Source organism: Schistocerca nitens, chromosome 7 (genome assembly GCF_023898315.1).
Source record: "Schistocerca nitens isolate TAMUIC-IGC-003100 chromosome 7, iqSchNite1.1, whole genome shotgun sequence".
Taxonomy (NCBI): domain Eukaryota; kingdom Metazoa; phylum Arthropoda; class Insecta; order Orthoptera; family Acrididae; genus Schistocerca; species Schistocerca nitens.
The window spans coordinates 174,076,060-174,097,668 of NC_064620.1; the positions used below are offsets into that span (position 1 = coordinate 174,076,060).

At 43.3% G+C, this 21,609-nt stretch overlaps 1 protein-coding gene across 1 annotated transcript in view; it reads right to left on the reverse strand.

Annotated features, from left to right (window-relative positions):
• LOC126194895 (centrosomal protein of 104 kDa) overlaps positions 1-21,609 on the reverse strand; it is a 461,734-nt gene that overhangs the window by 260,235 nt on the left and 179,890 nt on the right. The window contains exon 3 of the mRNA XM_049933248.1: positions 13,796-14,022. Coding sequence (XP_049789205.1) covers positions 13,796-14,022 — 227 coding nt within the window. The remainder of the gene's footprint in view (positions 1-13,795; positions 14,023-21,609) is intronic.

Consider the following 21,609-nt stretch of genomic DNA (forward strand, 5'->3'; position numbering starts at 1 on the left):
GATCAGACGGACGTAGTTAATAGGAAGGGCGGAGGTCTGGAGCTTGAAGAGGAGACCGGAATGCCAGACGCGGTCATTTGCACGTTCGAGGTCCAGGGAGAGGAAGACAGCGGAGCGACGGGAATTAAGCTGTCCGGAAAGGAGATGAATGAGTTGAAGGAGAAGGTCATTGGAAGAGAAGGAGGGCCGAAAGCCACACTGGATAATGGGAAGGATGCGGTGCTGGTGGAGACGCTGGTGGATGCGGCGGGTAGGATGGATTCCAGGACCTTGTTGAAGACCGAGGTAAGGATGATGGGACGGTAGGAGGAGACGGCGGACGGCGGTTTACCGGGTTTAAGGAACATCAGGGTACGGGAGGTTTTCCACAGGTCTGGGTAGTAGCTGGTGGACAGGACTACATTGCAGAGTCTGGCCAGGGAGGAGAGGAAAGAGACAGGAGCTTCACGAAGGTGGCGGTAGGTGACACGATCGTGACCAGGAGCGATGTTGCGTTTTGTGCGGAGTGTAGCAATGAGATACTGTGTAGTGATAGGGGCATTGAGTTCTGTGTGTATCATGTTGTCCAAGTACTGGAAACCAGGTGTGAGGGGGGGGGGGGACAGAGGTGTCAGTTCAATTGCGGACATCTGGGAAGAGGGAGTAATCGAACTGGGGATCGTCGGGGATGGAAAAGACTTCGGGGAGGTAGGAGGCAAAGAGATTGGCCTTACTAAGGTTGTCAGGGAAGGGGTGATCATCATGGAGAAGAGGATAGTAGTGGGAGGGTTTAGTTCCGGTAAGGCGACGGAAGGCTGACCAGAACTTGGACGAGTTTATAGGAACGGTAGCATTTAAACGGGTGCATGTCTGTCGCCAGTCCCGGTGTTTCTTAGCCGCGAGCAAGTTTCGGATGTGTCGCTGGAGTTGTCACGAGGCTGAGCGGACATAACCCTTTCCACACACAAAAATGTCAAACAGCCACAAAGAATCGAATCCAAAACCGCCATTTCGGGAGTTACAATGTTATCCATTGCATCCTGAACAGAGAGCAAATTTGTCGAATACTAGAACTAAAATGAAATTTATGAAGATCAGTAGGATAGAATTAAAGCTGTGAGGTGCAGAGGACGTTCATTATAAACTGAGGGGACCAAAGTCATGTGATAGCGATATGCACATATACAGATGGCGTTAGTATCGCATACACAAGGTATTAAAAGGGCAGTGCATTGACAGAGCTGTCGTTTGTACTCACGTGATTCATGACCACACGATGGGAGTTAAACGACTTTGCACGGCCGGCCAGTGTGGCTGAGCGGTTCTAGGCACTACAGTCTGGACCCGCCCGACCGCTACGGTCGCAGGTTCGAATCCTGCCTCGGGTATGGATGTGTGTGATGTCCTTAGGTTAGTTAGGTTTAAGTAGTTCTAAGTTCTAGGGGACTGATGACCTCAGCAGTTAAGTCCCATAGTGCTCAGAGCCATTTGAACCATTTTTGAACTTTGCACGTGGTGTGGTAGTTGGAGCTAGACGCACCGCGCATTGAATTCTGGAAATCGTTAGGGAATCTACAGTGTCAAGAGTTTGTCGAGAATACTAAATTTCAGGCATTACCTCATACCATGGAGAACGCAGTGGCCGACGGCCTTCACTTAACGACAGAGAGAAGTGGCGATTATGCATAGCTGTCAGTGTTAACAGGCAAGCAACACTGCTTGAAATAACCACAGAAGTCAATGTGAGATGTACGACAAACATATCCGTTAGGACAGTCCGGCGAAATTTGACGTTAACGGGGTACTGCAGCAGACAACCAACGTGGATACCTTTGCTATCACTACGATATCGCCTCCAGCGCCTCTCCTTGGCTCCTGACCGTATCGGATGGGCTCTGAACGACTGAAAACCCATGGTCTGTTTAGATGAGTCCCGACTTCGTTGTGTAAGAGCCGATGGTCGGGTTCGAGTGTGGCGCAGAACCCACAAAGCCGTCGATGCAAGTTGTCAACAAGGCACTGTGTAAGCCAGTGGTAGCTCCGTAATGATGTGGGGTATGTTTACATGAATATGGCGTAAGAGTAGCGTCTTTGATTAGTAATCAAAACGACCTCAGTCCCGGGTTCGAACCACATCAGCGCTTAAATCTCGAATGCAATTCATCAGCAACGGTGGTCAAAGACTTCCGTCGTAAGAAGTCACTCTAATCAGCCAACTGCCTTGTCAAAGGGGGCGGAGAAGTGGATGGAGGTTCGGGGTCCTCTCTTCCGCTTAGGGTGGGAAATCGTCCCGATAGACGGAAGAATAAGGAACGATCAATTTATGATGATGCGGAAGGCAATGGAAACCACTGCGTTAAAATCACATAACGTGTATCCACAGGAAACGTGGCCTGTAATTGAAAAAGTGTCATTATGATCTCTCCATTGCCAAAAGTTTTTGGACTAGTCCTGCATTCAGATCTCCAGGAGGGGACTGCCAAGGGGGAGGTGACCATAGATAATGATTGATTAAGGTAACGAAAGGATAACGTTTTTCGAATCGGGGCGTGGAATATTAGCAGTTTGAGCTTGATAAGGAAGCTAGAAAATCTGAAAAGAGAAATGCAAAGGCTCAGTCATGATACAGTGGAGGTCAATGAAGTGAAATGGAAAGAAAATAAGGATTTCTGATCAGAGGAGTATATGGTAACATCAACAGCAGCAGATAGGGCAGAGAGAGAGTTATTGTGAACAGTCCAGTTGAGAGAGGACAAGTTACTCACTCACCTATTTTTCGTATATGGAAAATTATTAAAGATTTTGTTACGACCTTATGCACCTTGTGCGAGACTCTAGAAAGTTAATGGCCTGAGCAGACGTTGATGGAGCCTGGTAGGGCGCTAAAAGCATGAGGTATTTTTATGGTTCTTAGTTCGTAGAAAATGGAAGTTGAAAGCAATTGCCGGCGAGCCAGTCCCTTAGTAAATCTTGCCAGACAGGGCCATAGCCATGCAGGGCAGACAGAGCAGCCAATAGTCAAGGCAGGTCTCCAGTAGGGCAATGCTGCTATACCTGCATTGGCGCCAGCCGAAGGCTGGGCTGGGGGCGATGAATTGAAGGGATGCGTCTACACTGTGGAGTCATAAACCAGGCATTGTGTGCAGAGCCACATGCAATAAAAATTCACAAGTTTTCATGTTCGCCGATACTGCAAATAGGCCTGTGACTCACTTCCATCGGCCGCCTCGGTTGTATAAGAAACTCCAGCATCTGAGAAACATTTAGAGATAGAATCTTTATTACACGTTATAGCTAGGACTAACATGCTCCAAGGTGCAGGTGATTTAGATAAAGATCTTTAAGATTCTATCCACTTGTTGTGGTGGGAAGCGATGTGACTTTGGAGAACAACATCTTCTCCCTCCACGAAAACTTAAAAAACCCAGTAATTGGCGGTTTATTTATTTTTTTTCAGAGACGCAGGTTTCTTAATTCTTGTGCTGGTTCGACATTAATTTGTGCTGTCGTGTAGAAGGGGAGATTTAGCCCCTCTAAAGCCCTGTGATGGGCTCAAAACGGGGTGAAGGTGGTGTCGTTCGTGCACTTTGCGGGAAGACGGATTTTTGTTTATCTGGAGAGGTGTGAGGCACTCGGGTTCTGGACTTCTGTCTGGAAGGGATCTTTTGCTCTAACCTCTGGAATGTGTGGTTGGTACTTGGGACCTGTCCTGAGACTGACTTCACTTGCAAATAGTTAGCCTGGAGAGCCAGTGGTGAAGTTCTTACTGCACCTACAACGTGACTTCAAATGTCTCGGACTACTCATTTGCCAAGGGCACGCTTATTCCTTTTTGTCTTACCAGTCTTGACGTCCGGTATCCTTGTGCACTCTGTCGTATAAGTGAGCCAAATTGGTCCTTGGTACAACCCGCAAACAGTTGTGTCACACACTGAAATCCACAGTAATTTCAGGCCTCTGGTAGAGAATAAATTGCGATCCGTCTGCCTGTTTGCTAGACTGTGAGCTTTTGCATTTCTTTCGTGGCCGCAATCGATTCACAGGTGCCGCCTTACGTCTCGCCTCCACCACACACATCTCGCCAGCTGGAAGTGACACTGCTGCACGAAGCAAACAGCGTAACATACAGCTGCTCCGGCCTTGCCAGGATCTCAATCGCCACTTGCTCTCAGCTGCACCTATATAGACTTCTGTAGATTATCAATCAAAGTCTGCTCAGCGTCAGATCAATTCAGATTGCGTTATCCGCATTTTTAGAGCCAGAGTACTTGACTCACTTCTGTCACCCAGGATCCTTGTCCATTGTTCTCTTAACCCAACTGTTAGTTGTTTAGCCGGCCGGAGTGACCGAGCGGTTCGAGACGCTACAGTCTGAAACCGCCGACCGCTACGGTCGCAGGTTCGAATCCTGCCTCAGGCATGGATGTGTGTGATGTCCTTAAGTTAGTTAGGTTTAAGTAGTACTAAGTTCTAGGGGACTGATGACCTCAGAAGTTAAGTCCCATAGTGCTCAGAGCCATTTTTTTGTTAGTTGTTTACTGTATTCAGTCAATAACTATAATTTATGTCTGTTTTTCTTTAAAAAAATAAATATTGTTAGTAAATTTTAACACATTCTAAATCATTTTCTATAGTCAGGGTTAATTTTCATTGTGGTGTCCGATGCCAGGATAACTTTCACAGTGATAGGATTGTTCTCATCAGAATCGACAGCAAACCAACACTGACAGTATGTCTAGTAGCTTACATGCTGATGTCGCAAGCTGAAGATGAAGAGAGAGAGAGAGAGAGAGAGAGAGAGAGAAAGTATATGAGGATGAGGATATTGAATGAATAATTCTGTATGTAACGGGAGATGAAAATCTAATAGTCATGGAGGATTGGGATGTGGTTTTAGGGAAAGCAGTAGAAGAAAGGGCACTAGGAATGAGAGAGGAGAGAGAGTAATTGAGTTCTGCAGTAAACTTCAGCTAGTAGTAGCGAATACTCTGTTCAAGTATCATAACAGAAGGAGGTATACGAAAAGGTCAGAGGATATGGGAAAACATCAGTTAGATTACTTCATGGTGAGGCAGAGATTCCGAAATCAGATACTGGATTGTAAGGCATACGCAGGAGAAGATATAGACTCAGGTCACAATCTAGTAGCGATGCAGAATAGGCTGCAAGAAGAGATTAGTGAGAAAGAATCTGCGCAAAGAAGTGGGATACGGACGTACTAATGAATGAAGAGATACGTTTGAAGTTCTCTGAGGCTATAGACGCTCCCATAAGGAACAGTTCAGTAGGCATTTCCGTTGAAGAGGAATAGACATCTCTAAAAAAGTCAGTCACTGAAGTTGGGAAAAAATTGGAACATAGAAATACAGGTGACTTAGGAACGAAACAAATAGGAAGTGCAGGGAAGCTGAGGCGAAATGGCTGCATGAAAAATATGAAGAAAAGTCAAAATAGCCTTCGGTTAAATTAAAAGCAAGGCAAAATGGGAATTCCACTGTTAAATACAGAGGAGAGAGCGGATAGGTGGAAAGATTACATTGAAGGCCTCTATGAGGAGGGGGACCTGTCTAATGGCGAGACAGAAGAGGAAGAAGCAGGAGTCAGTATAGAAGAGATAGGGGACCCAGTATTGTAATCAGAATTTAAAAGAGCTTTGGAAGACTTAAGGAATACACAAAACTACTTTTAAGCCTGAACTTTCCTGTACTTTAAGAAGAACTTGTTATTTGCCAAGAACTCTTTTGTCTAATCACAAATATGGACTGATATTCCGTATTTTTTCTCATGTAGCGACAGATCAGAAATGTATCAAACATGGTATCGACCTAGACACTGGTATCTACTGCTGTCCAGTCCTCGTGGTTGAACACATCAAGCTAAGTCTCACACAGTCATCGGTTATGGAATGCATGTTAATATTATGTCTCCAGGAAGGTCATAATATGTGAACATGAAACGTGTTCCAATATTTGACAGCTGGCTGACATTAGCAATATTCGATTATAGCGGAGTACATTAGATCTGGACAGTAGTTAATTATTTTCAGCCATCAGGTAGATGCGTTGCTGTTAGTGAAAATGTGGTAACACTACACGGTGGAAGCAAACTCATTTTACATACAAGACATGTGGAAGCGCTGTGGAATGGTTCTTATACAGATTCTTGGCTATGTACTGCGTTTACTGTGAATAGATGAGTACATATTTGAGGAACAGCCCTTTATACTACGGATCACGGATCATTACAAGCATGAAACTAGCACAAATTAGTGACACCTGTTGCTTTCATGAATCTATTTACTTGCGTAGCCTATCCTATATGGAGACATGTAAGCCTTTTATTACCAATTGCATGCAATTATATAAAAGTGTTTATAGTTCAACAGCTTTTAAAACATTTGTACTAGTCAGATATCGTTAGTAACTCTTTCTTGGCCATGATAATTTTGTTTATGCGTACCACTGTAATATCAGACTTGTGCATCAAAGCCTCTGTGAGTGATTGTTGCTTGAAAAGAAATACATTCACCTTTCATCATTTATTAGAAACTAGTTTTGTGGCGATATTACTGTGATTAAAATCTATGATCAAGTGGACTGCCGTGAAAAATTAGAGAAGGGAATGGCTGTCACATTAAGTAAGGAAATGTGTGTGGTAGTTTTAACAGCTATGGTAAATTCTCCAAGATCATCCCTAGGATAGATGGCATCAAGGCAGAAATACTGTTTCTACCGTACAAGAATGATAATGGAATACAGAGTAAAATCAGCAAGGAAGCATCTAAGAACCCAGTGACTGTACTATATTAAGTGGAATTGGTTGAAGCTAAAATGAGTGTTCTGACTGGCCAATTTCCTGGAACATCAAAGTATCTCTTGGTGCTGTGGTGCACAGGTTCAAATGTAGGCAAATAGAACTGTATCTTTGTCTTAACTCTTTTCAATCTGAGCACTCCTCTATTGGACTTCCATTCATATGTTTCTCTGTAGGTTCTGCTACATGTTGTTTATTATCAATCTTTCCCTATAGCCTTGGCTTATTTTTCTTAGAATTTGAAATACCTATTCAGTAACCCGTCGGGAACATCACCCTCTAGACAACCAAATGTGTCGCAGACTCCTCCCACCACCGCACAAATGTGACACGACGATGCTTGATAATGGTCATTCGTTTCATGACCATGCATGTATCGTGACAGATTCTGGTACTATTTGTCGAAATAGTTACAGATTTGTTCTATAATATTACGAGAGACGCATGACACCGCTACTGATCAAACTTACAAGTTGAAGTGAATCTAGCAATGACTTACTGACAATGTCATAACTGATACTGTCATACAGTGGACACTACATAACAGTTTGATGAAATAGCATGATGTACAGCAGTCGTACAAATTTGCGTAGTTAGGAAAGAGAGTTTCCGTGCTTTCAACTACCCACATTCAGATTATTTTCAAAGTCACCCAAATACTGTAGTGCTTCCACAGTCAGTTATTAACTTTATCTTGGAGTTCAAAACGTTTTGTTCTCATCTACTGACAGAGCTAACTTGATCAGTCAGACAGCGACAACTCCATGTCACTTAGTCCCCTATGGCTATATGTTACAGTAAAATTGTAACAAATTACCCCATCTTAGATTGACATTGTATCAAGATGCCCCCACTACAGTGAAACTGTATCAAATTAAAGCATTTTACAGCAAACTTGTAACAAATTACGAAAATTGTAACAAAATAACACTCTTACAGTGAGACTGTAATGAACTGCCTATTGTTACACCAAATATTGTAGCAAAATACTCTTTGCTGCAGCAAAATTGTAACAAAGTGCCACATATTACAGTGAAATTGTAACAAAGTGCCCATGTTACAGTGAAACTGTAACAAATTACCCCTTGTTACTGTACTGCTGTAATAAATTACCACATGTCACAGTGAATAATAAATTGACACATAGATCACTATCTTTCAGTAAACTGTAACAAAATCCTCCATACTTTGTTGCATGCTTTTTGTAGTTCCTGTCTCATTGTTTTTGTTGCATATAACAGGTGAAATTTCCTCATTAACCACATATGTTGTCGTAACACTTGATGTGGCATAATTACTAAACACCTCTTGTAGATTTGGTATTGTTGTCCCCTGTCTTTTTTATTCAAAGTCTGATATTGTAGTTTGTTAATATCGCCAGGACAGTAGCTGCTGCACTGACAGATACAGGACCAAGTCTGTATCTAACAGGTAACCAGAAATTATACTATGGAGAAGAGGTATTACTCATATCACTAATTCTCTAACACAGTTTGTATAATTTTGTGTAACTTTCACCTTCCTAGGTGTGGCGATTATGAGTCTGTGGAAGAGATGATGAGTTCTTTAGCCACTTGCTCGACAGTTTTTGTGGCAGACCATAATGACAAATGTTCTCTTCTTGTTGACATTGATAGTACAATACCTGCTGCATGCTATTAAGTTCAGACCACAAACAGTGCTGCATGCGTATGTCTATTTCTGCCAATAATCTTGCTTTCATGACCTTGGCCAGTAAAATGTTTATAGACAGAAGCATCCACTTGTCACAAAATATTCAAAGTCTGAACCTAATCTGAAATATTACAGAGTAGCCATCATTAAACCAAAGTTCCCATGACGAGAAATAACTCAAAATTCGTTGATTGTTAGAAATATTTTAAAGTTCAACTACAGTCGAAATATTTCTAAGGCTCACAACCTAGCAGACTTGTAGAATTTCTCCAGTTCCACATACAAGGTCATTTCACTGCTCATGTCCTGACACTCACTGTCGTGACACCCCGCTAAATACTTCCCCACAAATCCCCTTGTTGAAGAAACCAGATCTTTATTCGTCATAAATGATTTAGAAATCCTGTGGAAACGTCTGATGTCACATGTACAACGTAGAACACACAGTAATGCAAGAAACCTTAAAGGTAAACGTTTTGAGATGTGGTTGCTGTCGAATGTCATTTGCAGAGTTTAAAACCAAGTGAATAAGTACACTTGGTTCTTCGAAGTATAGGTTCATCAAATCGACAGCAGGTCTGGCACAAAAATTCATTGATTTCACCGTAAAATTCACTAACTTAGACCATAAATTCAATGTTTTCGACACAAAATTCGCCAATTTCGACATGAAATTGAAAAACCATGTAGCACTCTCTACTGATGTTAGAGTCTGTCTAATGAAAAAGCCAACTACACCATTTCTCTCTCGTATTTGGCATACTTGCAATCAGTTTGGATTGCAACAGGAAGGTTCATCATCACAGCTGTAGCGATCGTGAGTCGGTGACTGAGATGGCTAGATTCACTCTTTGCTATGCACACATTTCTCTACTCAGTTTCTTGTCGGTTATTGCAAGAGAGAGATTGGGTTTACCTAGTGTTCTATTATTTTCTTATTCATGATTTTAGTATAACGTCTGCAGCATTCTGTAAACCTCATGCCTCAAACGTTGCTTCGATGTATGAATCTACACTGAGTTGAGGGATGTCTAGGGGTAGCGATTTGTACATGTAAGGATGGCAGCACAAAGGTGGGGTTACCTAGCGTTCTATTATATTCTCATTCATGATGTTAGCATAAGGTCTGCAGGATACTCTAAACCTCATGCCTCAAATTTTGCTTCGATGTGTGCATCTACACTGAGTTGATAGAAGTCAAGGGGTAGCGATTTGAACATATAAGGATGGGAGTAGAAAGGTTATAATAGGGCACTCAACTGGTGGAGGAGTCATTTGTACTCAGGTCATTCATGTAAAAAGGTTTCCGACGGGAATTAACAGACTCTGCACGTGGGATGGTCGTTGTAGCCAGACACATGAGACATTCCATTTCGGAAATCGTTAGGGATTACTGTATTCCGAGATCTACAATGTCAAGCGTATGCTGCAAATACTATTTTTCAGGCCTTACCTCGCACCACGGGCAACGCAGTGGCCGACGTCCTTCACTTAACGACTGAGAGCAGCGGCGATCGCTTAGAGCTGTCAATGCTAACGGACAAACAACACTGAGTAAAATAACAGCAGAAATGAATGTGAGACCTAAGACGAAAGTTAGGGCAGTGCGGCGAAATTTGGCCACCTGTAGCGGCTCTCCTGGGCTCTTGACCATATCGGTTGGACTGTAGACGACTGGAAAACTGTGACCTGGTCAAATTAGTCCCGATTTCAGTTGGTAAGAGCTGATGGTAGGGTTCGAGGTTGGAGCAGACCCTACGAAGCAAAAAGGCAATGTGCAAATTGGTAGTGGCTCCAGAATGGTGGAGGCTGTGTTTACATGGACTAGACTCAGTTCTCTGGTCCAACTGAACTGATCATTGGCAGGAAATGGTTATATTCAACTACTTGGGAACCATTTGCTGCCATTCAACGATTGAACTTTCATGGATGACAATGCGCCTTGTCACCAGGCCACAATTGTTCGCAACTGGTTCGAAAAACATTCTGGACAATTTGAGGGAAAATGATTTGGTCACCCGACATGAGTCCTATCGAACATTCATGGGACGTAATCGATAAGTTAGCTCGTGCACAAAATCCAGCATCCGCAATGCTTCCGCAATTACGGAGCGCTATAAGGGAAGCATGGCTGAATATTTCTGCAGGAGAGGTGGGTGGCCTCCAAGGACTTGTTGAGTCCATGCCAAGTCGCGTTGCTCCACTACGCTGGGCTAAAGGAGATCCGACAGGATCTTGGCAGAAATATCTCAGTGTATTTCTGCCAAGGAACTCGCTTTCATTGTGTTAGATAGTTAGAGGTGTGTCGATAACAGCTGTTTTTTAAGGACGACTGATACAGAACTATGACTACATGAAGGCATCTCATCAAAGCATTGATTAAAGTGAGAAGTAAGTTTGAAATCGTGAACACTGTGTAGATAAGATGATGTACCATTCATTTGCCCATGTTCAATGTCTCTTATGTCCGATATTATGGAAAGTAATAATAATAATAATAACAATAACTCTTAATTCACGAAGTGACTTCCTGTGATATATTCTACGAAGTGGGACCTCTGGAACCCTTACGTTTAACCCAAGAATTATGGCACAAATGATTTGAAATTTTTAATTTAAGTTATATAGCATATATTTTTACAATTATTTGAGTATCGTTAAAAACTCCTTGTTGATTTTATTGCACTAAATAATGGCGACAATATTTTACTTTTTTATCGCACAAAATCAAATCCTTTTTGTGCGGTTTTTAAATACTACACATAAAAAAACTGTTAGGGAACTGAATTTCACATCCTGAAACATTATAGCATTTAGTTTCACATGAAACTAAATTCCAGGGTTTACATTTGCACATGAAAGTTGCACTCGTTAGGTACAAAAAGACAATCTGAAAAATTGGCATTGAATGCTGAGATATACATTTTTCTTTATCACCACTGAGAACACATTTGCTTTTAACGTACACATTAAGTACTTTATTGGAGAAACAGCCACATCCCCATCACAATTGTCCTGAAGTTCTTTCTCTGAATCAATGTCCCGTTCGATAGCAGAACTGTGAGAACTAGCTATTGTAGAATCGTCTTTTTCGTATATTTCTTGATGTATATCACTGACATCTTCATCCATCCATCGATTAACAATTTCATCAAGCTTAGGATCGTTGAAACTGACATGTTCCTGCGAATACATCTTTTACTGTACTGAAGAGAACAGGTACGTAACTCACGAGGCCCAGTCTAACAGACCTCAACACGTGTCAGTAACGCGTGTCAACAATAAAGAAAGAAGGGCTCAATTCAGTTGACAATAAAACATTGTAGGGTCGGCGATTCAAGAGAGGTAGGGGGAGTATACAAGTATTCGGCTAGAACTGGCCTTGGAGAGAGATTTCAAAAATTTTCGCGTAGTCTGAGATACCACATCCTTGACTTAAGGGATACCAATAATAACAATAATAATTCCATGTGGCTCAATGGCCTGGCCTGATGAAAGTCTTTCAATTGGACGCTGCTTCCGCGGCTTGCGTGTCCCCAAATGTTCAAATGTATGTGAAGTTCTAAGGGCCAAACTGCTTAGGTCATTGGTCCGTAGACTTACACACTATTTAAACTAACTTATGCTACGAACAAAACACACACCCATGCCCGAGGGAGGACTCGAACCTCCGGCGAGAGGAGCCGCCACTCCGTGACATGGCGCCTCTAGCCGCGCGGCGTGTCCGTAATTTACACCGCTTATTTAAATGGGGAAATGAGACCAATAGTTGTATTTACACCGCCACAGCAGCAGCAGACGCAGTGATTACAGCTACAGAACCAAACCTGCGCTATGCTCCAGGAAAGAGGTATTATTCGTATCACTTCACAAAGCGTACCTGGTTGTGGGAGTAGGTGATAGTTAACTTTCATAGGGAGGCCAGATTGGACAGCTAGGGAAATTTGTTGGGGATGTTGGAAAGGTGGACACTTGACAGCACTATTGTGACGAACTGGACAATAACTGAGATACTCAGAGAATTGTTGGGGTGGATTTGGCTGTCACAGTCGTAGGGGGCCTGTATATTCGAACTTCTGTTGGGGGATGTTTGGCTTTCTACTTGTAGGAATATGTGGGATGGGCTTCATTGCGGGTGGGAGGGTTTCATGTTGGGGAAGTCTCTACGAAGACGATGCGACTTGCAGTGAGGAATTTTGTACCACAGTTCGGGGTCCACGCTTAGCTGTAGGTCCGTGCGTATAACTGGATGAGAGAGTGCACAAATCGGAAAACGTACCAACAGGACGGCGCACTGCTTTACTCAAACCGTGTTTACGGTAGTGGATAGTTTGACGTTTAATCATGTGGCACAGTTGTCCACTGTAGTGGACAGCTGATAATGTGGGTTCTTTGGCGTTTTTAATCAGTTCTGACGCTGCCTATCTATATAGATTTTGACGTTAATACCTGTATTAGAATATTTTTATGGTATATATGGCTGGTATGCATGGCTGTTACTTATGTTAGCATTTTTATTTTTTATGCATCACTAGGCCTATTTCAGATTAATTTCAGCTAGTCAAACTCAGTTAGCTACTCCACTGTTTTTCTGTTTGTAACAGAGCTGAAAATGGCAATGACTGAAACCGGTAGTTCTGGAATGTACAACTTTAGTGATCAAGACAGACCTTCTCACGTAGAGTGAAATGTGTTAGTCGCCAGGTTGACTATGTTGACAAATAAATATGTACACATGGAGAATAAAGATGTAGAATCCAGAATGAGATTTTCACTCTGCAGCGGAGTGTGCACTGATATGAAACTTCCTGGCAGATTAAAACTGTGTGCCCGACCGAGACTCGAACTGGGGACCTTTGCCTTTCGCGGGCAAGTGCTCTACCAACTGAGCTACCGAAGCACGACTTACGCCCGGTACTCACAGCTGGCAGAAGTAAAGCTGTGAGTATCGGGCGTGCGTCGTGCTTCAGTAGCTCAGTTGGTAGAGCACTTGCCCGCGAAAGGCAAAGGTCCCCAGTTCGAGTCTCGGTCGGGCACACAGTTTTAATCTGCCAGGAAGTTTCAAGATGTAGAATGTTAATCAAGTTTATTTTGTTCAAAAATTTTTAAGAGTTTTCACACAAAAAAATTCGGAGGCATTAATTTTCAGTACGCTCTGGTAATAATGGAGGACTGTGGGTGTATGTGCTTCTCTCAGCTGAAGAGGTTGGCACAGGAAAGGAAACAGTGTCGAGTCGAATCGAAACAGTCAGAAGGGTAATGACACGAAAAATATTATATTAGTTGTATTAATAAGGGACAGAATTAGAGATTTTAGCTGACGGCTTACCTGATTGTGGACGTTAAAGGCATTTGGGTGGTTTTTGTGCAGGCGCAGCTTGAGGAACCTGGCCTTGCAGGAGGGGACGGTTACGGACTTGAGCTCCCGGGACTTGAAGGCGGTGCTCTCGTTGCTGGAGAGCGTGATGTAGCCCAGGTACTCGAAGTGCGAGCCGCACAGGCTCTGCGGATCCGACTCGTCCACGTCGCTGCCTGCCCACAGCTCCAGCCGCTCCGCTGCAATCACACCACGGTTCGCCTCAACTTCACTTCATATGTTTGTGAAAGGAAAACAATTATCTACTTTTGAATACGTTGTGGGAGTGAACAGTGATCAATGTGTTACAAATACTTACTATCAAAAACAGTCTTGATCACAATTTATTTATTACAGTGACCGGTTTCGACCACTACTGTGGTCATCTTCAGACCAATGAGTAAGAACCTCCTTCTGGTGGTAAATCACTGGTGATAGTGATTTACCACCCGAAGGAGGTTCTTACTCATTGGTCTGAAGATGACCACAGTAGTGCTCGAAACCGGTCACTGTAATAAATAAATTGAGATCAAGACTGTTTTTGATAGTAAATAAAAAACCAGTTATCACCTTGCAGCTACCAAGCATGTTTATTCGGCATACCAGTTTTATAGCATTATAGCTTTTAGTGATACGAATGCTTAGATTCGTCACCAGAAAACTGAAATGATGTTAGGTATTTATAGACAGAGGAGCAACCTGGAGCATATTACCGACACACGCGTGTTGAGGAAAATGTTGCACAATGGCTGCTTCTTTGGGCAGAGAGTTGAGCCCTCGGACTCAGCAGAGAAGACAGAGATACTGTGCAAAATCTACATAAGGAAACTTAGAAGAGACAAATTCTTTTGCTATTCCTTTGGGAAAAGCGTATGTACGGCACAAATTGGGTTGCGTAGGGATACAGATTTTGTGCTACACCACTGAAGAATTGTCCGCTTACAAGATATATTAGAAAGAACGCCATATGATATGTTGTATATTATTGTTAACGATTTTTCATAGTGCTAATTGTTTAAAGTAAAACTGCGAAGTTGGTTTCTTTAGATTTTCCTTTGTTGCATGAACGTCGCGCAGACCGAGCGAGAGCGGACGACTGTTTCTTGCGCAGCATGGGTAGTTCAAGTCGCTAGCTCCAACTTTCTCTTTCCCATGCAAGAGGCAGCCCGAAGCCGCGTAAAACCTCTTGCGGTAATTACTTCTGCAATGCAAATAAACGAAAACTGGAGAATGAAGTATGCTGTAATTGTTTTGGAGCCGGCGCCGCCATGTTAGATGCCCCGAACCATTAGCAGACAACTGTTAGGATTCATTCTCGTTCTTAATTTCTGTCGTATGCACGCAACAGTTGCTTTAAATGGTAAATGTTACAGTGCTTTCGTGCATAACACAGTGTCACGGAAGCATTTTCAGACGTTTTTCTGATTTAAATGCATATCTGATACAGTAATGTAATGAATGCGGCCCAGTTAATGTAGCTTTATTTTTGTTATTCGTTTCAAATAATCAAGAAGAGAAGCATATTCTGTGAAAAGGCCGCTTTCTTAATCCAGCATTTTGTTTAATAAGGACTGATTTTCGGTCTATGTTCTCTTCCCGCAAAATGCTGAGAACATATTTTGCAATGTTTGGTCGGTATCCAGTCTTCCTTCTCGCAGCGTTCAATCAGGCAACTTTTCTAATTGGGCTGATATTACGAGGGCGGTTCAGAAAGTAACCTCCGATTGGTCTCAGTGCGGGTTGTGGGGGGAGTAGCGACGCCATCTGTGCGTTCACGCACTCAACAGGTCAGTCGGCATCAAGCCGTGGTCGAGTGAACGTCGTACCTGCGCTAGTTTAGTTTTTGTGGCAGTTTGAAATGTGTGCTGCAATAGAAAACCCCGCCAAATGTGAAGTGCAACAACTGATGGCAACGGTGTTTTGGGATGCCAAAGGTGTGTTGTTGGTTGAATTCATGGAACGTGGTACGACCATTAATCAAGATGTGTACTGTGAAACAATAAAAAAGTTACGACGGGCTATACAGAACAAACGCCGTGGTATGCTGACTTCCGGTATCGTTTTTTTGCACGATAACGCCCGTCCTCACTCTGCTCGCAGAACAACGGCCCTTCTTGAGTCCTTCAAGTGGGACGTTATCAACCATCCACCTTACAGCCCAGACCTGGCGCCAAGTGATTATCACCTCTTCATGCATTTGAAGAAATGGCTCGGGTCACAGTGGTTTGATGACGACGAAGAGCTCAAAGATGCGGTCACAGGCTGGCTCCAGGCACAAGCGGGTGATTTTTATGCAGAAGGAATTTCAAAGCTTGTGAAGAGATACGGTAAGTGCCTCAATCGCTATGGAGACTATGTAGAAAAATAGTGCAAAGATGTAGTTGTAAGATGTATATATTAAAATATTTTTATTGAACTTCGTGTATTTTTTAAAATCAACCGGAGGTTACTTTCTGAACGGCCCTCATAAATCTTAAGTCAAAGGACGAGAATAAAACCACTGCACTAAAAATAAATAGCGCAACGAAAATTCATGTATGTAGAAGAAAACATTGCTGTCCACTTACAAATGAAATGTGAGTCCTTTACACTTTAGACTACAATCAGAACGGTTAATACAGCCATATATAATGCAAGATCAAGACACTTCCACCAAAAGCTAATGTTTAGGGTAACGGACATGACGGGCATCAGCTTCAAGTATGTGACGTCATGACAACTTTCTTTATTATACCGCGACGACAAAAAATGAGAAATGAAATATTTGGTTTTAAAACAATTCGCCGAGAATATTTTCATAACAGTGTTCGATTTCTTTTTTTAAAAAAATGAGTAAGCCTTTAACTTAACATGAATGAAGGATATTTAATTCTGTTCAGTGAAAATAAGCACGAAGTGCATTAAAATGGACATAGTTAATTTCGTATTTGAATGCTGTTGCACAAACCAGAGATTCAGTGAATTCAGTGGAGCGCAATATTAAATATGATCTTTGGTTGTCTAAGCAACGCACAATCAACAACTAAATTACGACGGCTTCAAACAGAAATTCTAATCAGAAGTACTAACTTTTTTCGCTCTGTTCCATCTCAAGAGGTGAAGAACCTGTAAACCATTAAACATATTAAGAAACGGTAGTGTACACGTAGCAACTGTTCCTGGACCCTTTCGTCCATCAGTACAACAAGTGGGACCCTGAGATCCGGAAATTAATCCCTATGCCTGCCCATGTTGTTTTCCCTTATTAGGAGAGAGGACGTCCAACGCATTTACTAAATCAGGTACCTCCTGTAGACCAAGGTGAGTATTGAATCATAAGATGGCCACAACAGCCCCTCCATCTGCAGTAGGTGTCAATTTTTGCGATACAATGGCAATTTCTACTCACTGCCTTTTCGGTGTGTCAAATGTACTGGCTCGCATGCAGCAAAGGACTGCAAACGACCAGCCTCAGAAAAACCCACGTGTGCCCGTTGTTTGGGCACTTTTCAAAAGCCCCACCATCTGGCTTCCTGGAAGGGCTGCCCTATATACCAGAAGGCTATGAACCTTTCGCGCCCTCCAAGAAGGAAACCACGGACAAATCGGCCACCCCTGCCATTGCGTAACCGCACCCATTCCTTCTTAAGGGGTAAGCCCAACGACCATCTCATCACTGATGCTAAGGCGCCTGACACATCTGCGACACAGGAGACCCCTCTGGCTCCATCCCCTGCGACCACATTCGATGCTGCAGCTCAGTCTCCTTCTGCTCATTCGTCTTCTGTGACACATACCAACGCCCACCAAACAGAAAGACTGTCTGCGGTGTCCTCACGCCCACCTGCTCAAGTGCACAGCCCTCCATTGCGGCACCTTCTCCACCAGTCACCACACCCATCACTGCCCGTCGCCGGTTCGAACAGCCCACCTGGGACATTCCGCCAGTGGTCGAGACAGATGCTTCTTTCTGGGATGATATGCAGGAGATCCTCCAGGTCATCTCTCTGTTCGTGCAGCCCTACATCAGTGCTGTCATTTGTGGAACAGCTCAAAAGATCTGTCGGTCGGAGGACGGGCTCACTGAGGTCAACACCCTTGTTGACGGGCTCAGCTGGATCTTGTTATAATGGCGAATCACCCACCACACAACCATTAGCCCCCTCAGGACCTAGTTGTCTGTACTTTAATGCTAATGGCCTTAAAAGTATGAAGACTGAACTGAACACTTTCCTCTACGACCACCATGTGGACATTTTACTTGTCTCGGAAACCCACCTGAAACCCAGCGACGATTTCTTCTCTGTAACATGGTTTGCTATCACACTGACCAACTCCATCGCTGAGGTGGGGGCACGGCAGTGTTCCTCGTCCACAATCACGAGGTTCTCCAATCAATAGAACGTAATTATAGTTCCTACAGCCATCACTGTTTCTACCCACCTCAGTACTATATCTTTTGCTGTGGCGTATTTGAGCCCTAACCTACCACTTCTCGAAGTGAACCTCTCTACGTTGACATCATTTGACAAACTCATTGTTGGGGCAAATCTCAACGCCAAGCATCTGACTTGGCATTCTCACGATGGTAATCCCAAGGGCAGACTCCTCCTTGACCTGGAAGATCCTCTGGCGCTGTCGGTGTATGGGCCATATACCAGTCCGCTCCGAGTACCAGCTGGACGTTCTGGATGTTGCCATTTTCAACAACTTTACGGTGCAGTTTTTGCTGCAAACACTCCACGAACTTGCCTCTGACCACGACCCCATGCTCCTGCACCTTACTGACATCACTCTGTCGTTAGAGGTCCATTCTACAGGGTGAAAAGTATTTAAACTGACAAGCTCTGGGAGGCTGTATTGGGCACCAAAACAAATATTTTTCCCTAATATCATTCTTTCCTATGAGGATTATTTAAACCGGTGGAGGCCGTATTACGCTCTTCAGTTGTTATAGGTCGTATTACGATTTTCAGTTGTTAGAGGGCGTATTACGCTCTTCGCTTGTAGGCAACTGCTGTCCACCAGTGTAGCAGTGCATTGTCTCTGTTTACTAATGGAGCGATACACCTGGAGTGAGTACACTGATATGGTTGGTGCGTACTACATAGCGCACCACAACGGACGAGCTGCATAGCGGGTTTATCAACAACAATATCCTAATCGCCGTATCCCGCATCATACGACCTTTGCTGCTGTGTACCAACGTCTGCGTGAGACCGGGTCATTTAGCAGATTACCTGGACAGGGACGCCGTCGCACGGTAAGAACGCTGTAATTTGAGGAAGATGTCTTGCAGCATGTGGAGCGGGATCCTTCAATCAGCACTCGTGCAGTTGCACGTAACATGGGGGCGAATCAGACGAATGTAAGAACAGTCCTTCGAGAGCAATTGTTACATCCATTTCACTTACAGCGTGTCCACAACCTGGAACCAGTTGATTATCCACCCAGAGCACAGTTTTCGCAGTGGTACCTGGAACAGTGTGAAATACATCCTATATTTCCATCCTCTGTGTTCTTAAACGATGAAGCAACTTTCGGGCGTGATGGAGTCTTCAACATGCACAATTCGCATGTTTGGAGTGAGGATAACCCACATTCCACAGTTACTAGCGCTAATCAAGTGCTGTTCTTCGTTAATGTGTTGGTCGGTGTGGTTGGGGACTGTTTAATTGAGTCATATCTGCTACCTAGGCCATTAAATGGCAGGCACTATCACAATTTTCTCGCCAGAGCATTGCCAGAATTGCTGGAAGACGTCCCGCTCCCTACAAGACAATGTGGTTCCAACATGACGGAGCGCCGGCACATTTCAGTCGTCGTGTGCGTCGATTCCTGGACCGACGGTTCCCAGAAATGTGGATTGGCAGAGGTGATCTTGTACCATGGCCTGCTCAATCCCCAGATATGTCCCCTCTGGACTTTTTTGTGTGGGGAGAGATGAGCAACCTTGTTTCCGCAACTCCTGTTGCATCAGAAGAGGATCTGGTTGCCCGGACAGTAGCAGCAGCAGGAACAATTCAGGTACTTCTGGGGTTTTTGCCCGTGTCTGACAGAACATGATCCGACTGTGTAACCTTTGTTCAAGTGTCAGTGGAGGCACTTTTGAAAATCTACTGTAACTGAAATTGGATTGTGTTAATGTGTTGTCTCTTGGTCATAAAAAAAAGTGGAAAAGTGTTTGCTGGTTTAATTAATTTGCCGCCAGAGAAATCTTCCTCTACCGGTTTGAATACACCTCATAGGAAAAAGTGACATTAGGGAAAAATATTTGTTTTGATGTCCCCTACAACCTCCCAGACTTTGTCAGTTTAAATACTTTTCACCCTGTATGTTGATCATCATGGATTGGGACAAATTTTCCAGGATCCTCAATAACACCACTCGGCAACATCTCTACCTGACAACGCCTGCCAATCTGGTTAGTGCTGTTGATCACCTAACCACAAAAATCCAGAAGGCGATGAAGGCCTCTTCTTTTATTGTCTCAAGGGCTTTAACCACACTAGATGACTTTCCTCCCCTCCTGCACAAACTCAAAATCCATACGAACCACTAACACATTTATCTTCTTTCTTTTTTTCATATTTAGTGTAATTTATTGGGCTTTTCGCTGACTTGTCATATATTAATTTTTAAATCTGTTAATATGTATAATTATAAGATGCCTGATTCGGATGAAGGCGTAACCCCCAACTCCTCTTTGCCTTTGTTTTTTCGTTCATATTTTCATCCAGAGTTTCTTTCGTGACCGCTCTTGTTAAAGGAAGACAAGAGGTTGCGCATGGTCCTATTACAGCATACAATGTAAAACAAAGAAGACTATGATAATTTTTTTCATATTTCATTTATCATTTCTTTTTACTTTATTGCTGCCCTTCCAAAGAACAAATACAGGAAGCTGTACTTCGTCTTGTCATATATTTCAGTGTAATAAACAACTGTCACAATGTTGCCATCGCAACTGTGTTATTTTTGCGTTAAAATGAATGTAAATAGGACCTCCATATGAACATTGTAGACCGAAAAAAAAAATCCTTCCTTCCCTTCCTGTTACTCTTCTATTGTACTACGTCACTTTCGAGGTTAACAAAGGTTATGAAAAGCATAAAAAGAACATCCATCCGCTAAGTCAAGTCCGGTGATTTACTTGAACATCTTTACTGTATGATGCCCTTCCTTTCTGAATATTTGCCACTTTTACCCTATTTCGTTTATAATTTCATTGTATCTCAGTCCAACCACTCTCCGATTTTAAAACTGTGAGATACAGAAAAGTATTTTGACAATAACCCAAGTACTGTATGTGCTTTTAACAAGTTATACTCACAAGTTCTTATTTTATTTTGCCGACTAAACAACCAAAGGATAACGGCCTTGCTGCACTGGTAACACCGGTTCTTGTCAGATCAACCAAGTTAAGCGTTGTCGAGCTAGGCTAGCACTTGGATGGGTGACCATCCGGTCTGCCGAGCGCTGTTAGCAAGCGAGGTGCACTCAGCCCTTATGAGCCAAACTGAGGAGCTACTTGATTAAGAAAGTAGCGGCTTCGGTCTCGTAAACTGACATACGGCCGGCAGAGCGGTGTGCTGACCACATGACCCTACGTACATGCATCCTGTGACGCCTAGGTCTGAGGACGACACGGCGGCTGCTCGGTACCGTTCGGCCTTCATGGTCTGTTCGGGCGGATTTTAGTTTCTAAACAACCAATGGTTGCTTTATACTTTGTATTTTAATTACACTACTGGCCATTAAAATTGCCACACCACGAACATGACGTGCTACAGACACGAAATTTAACC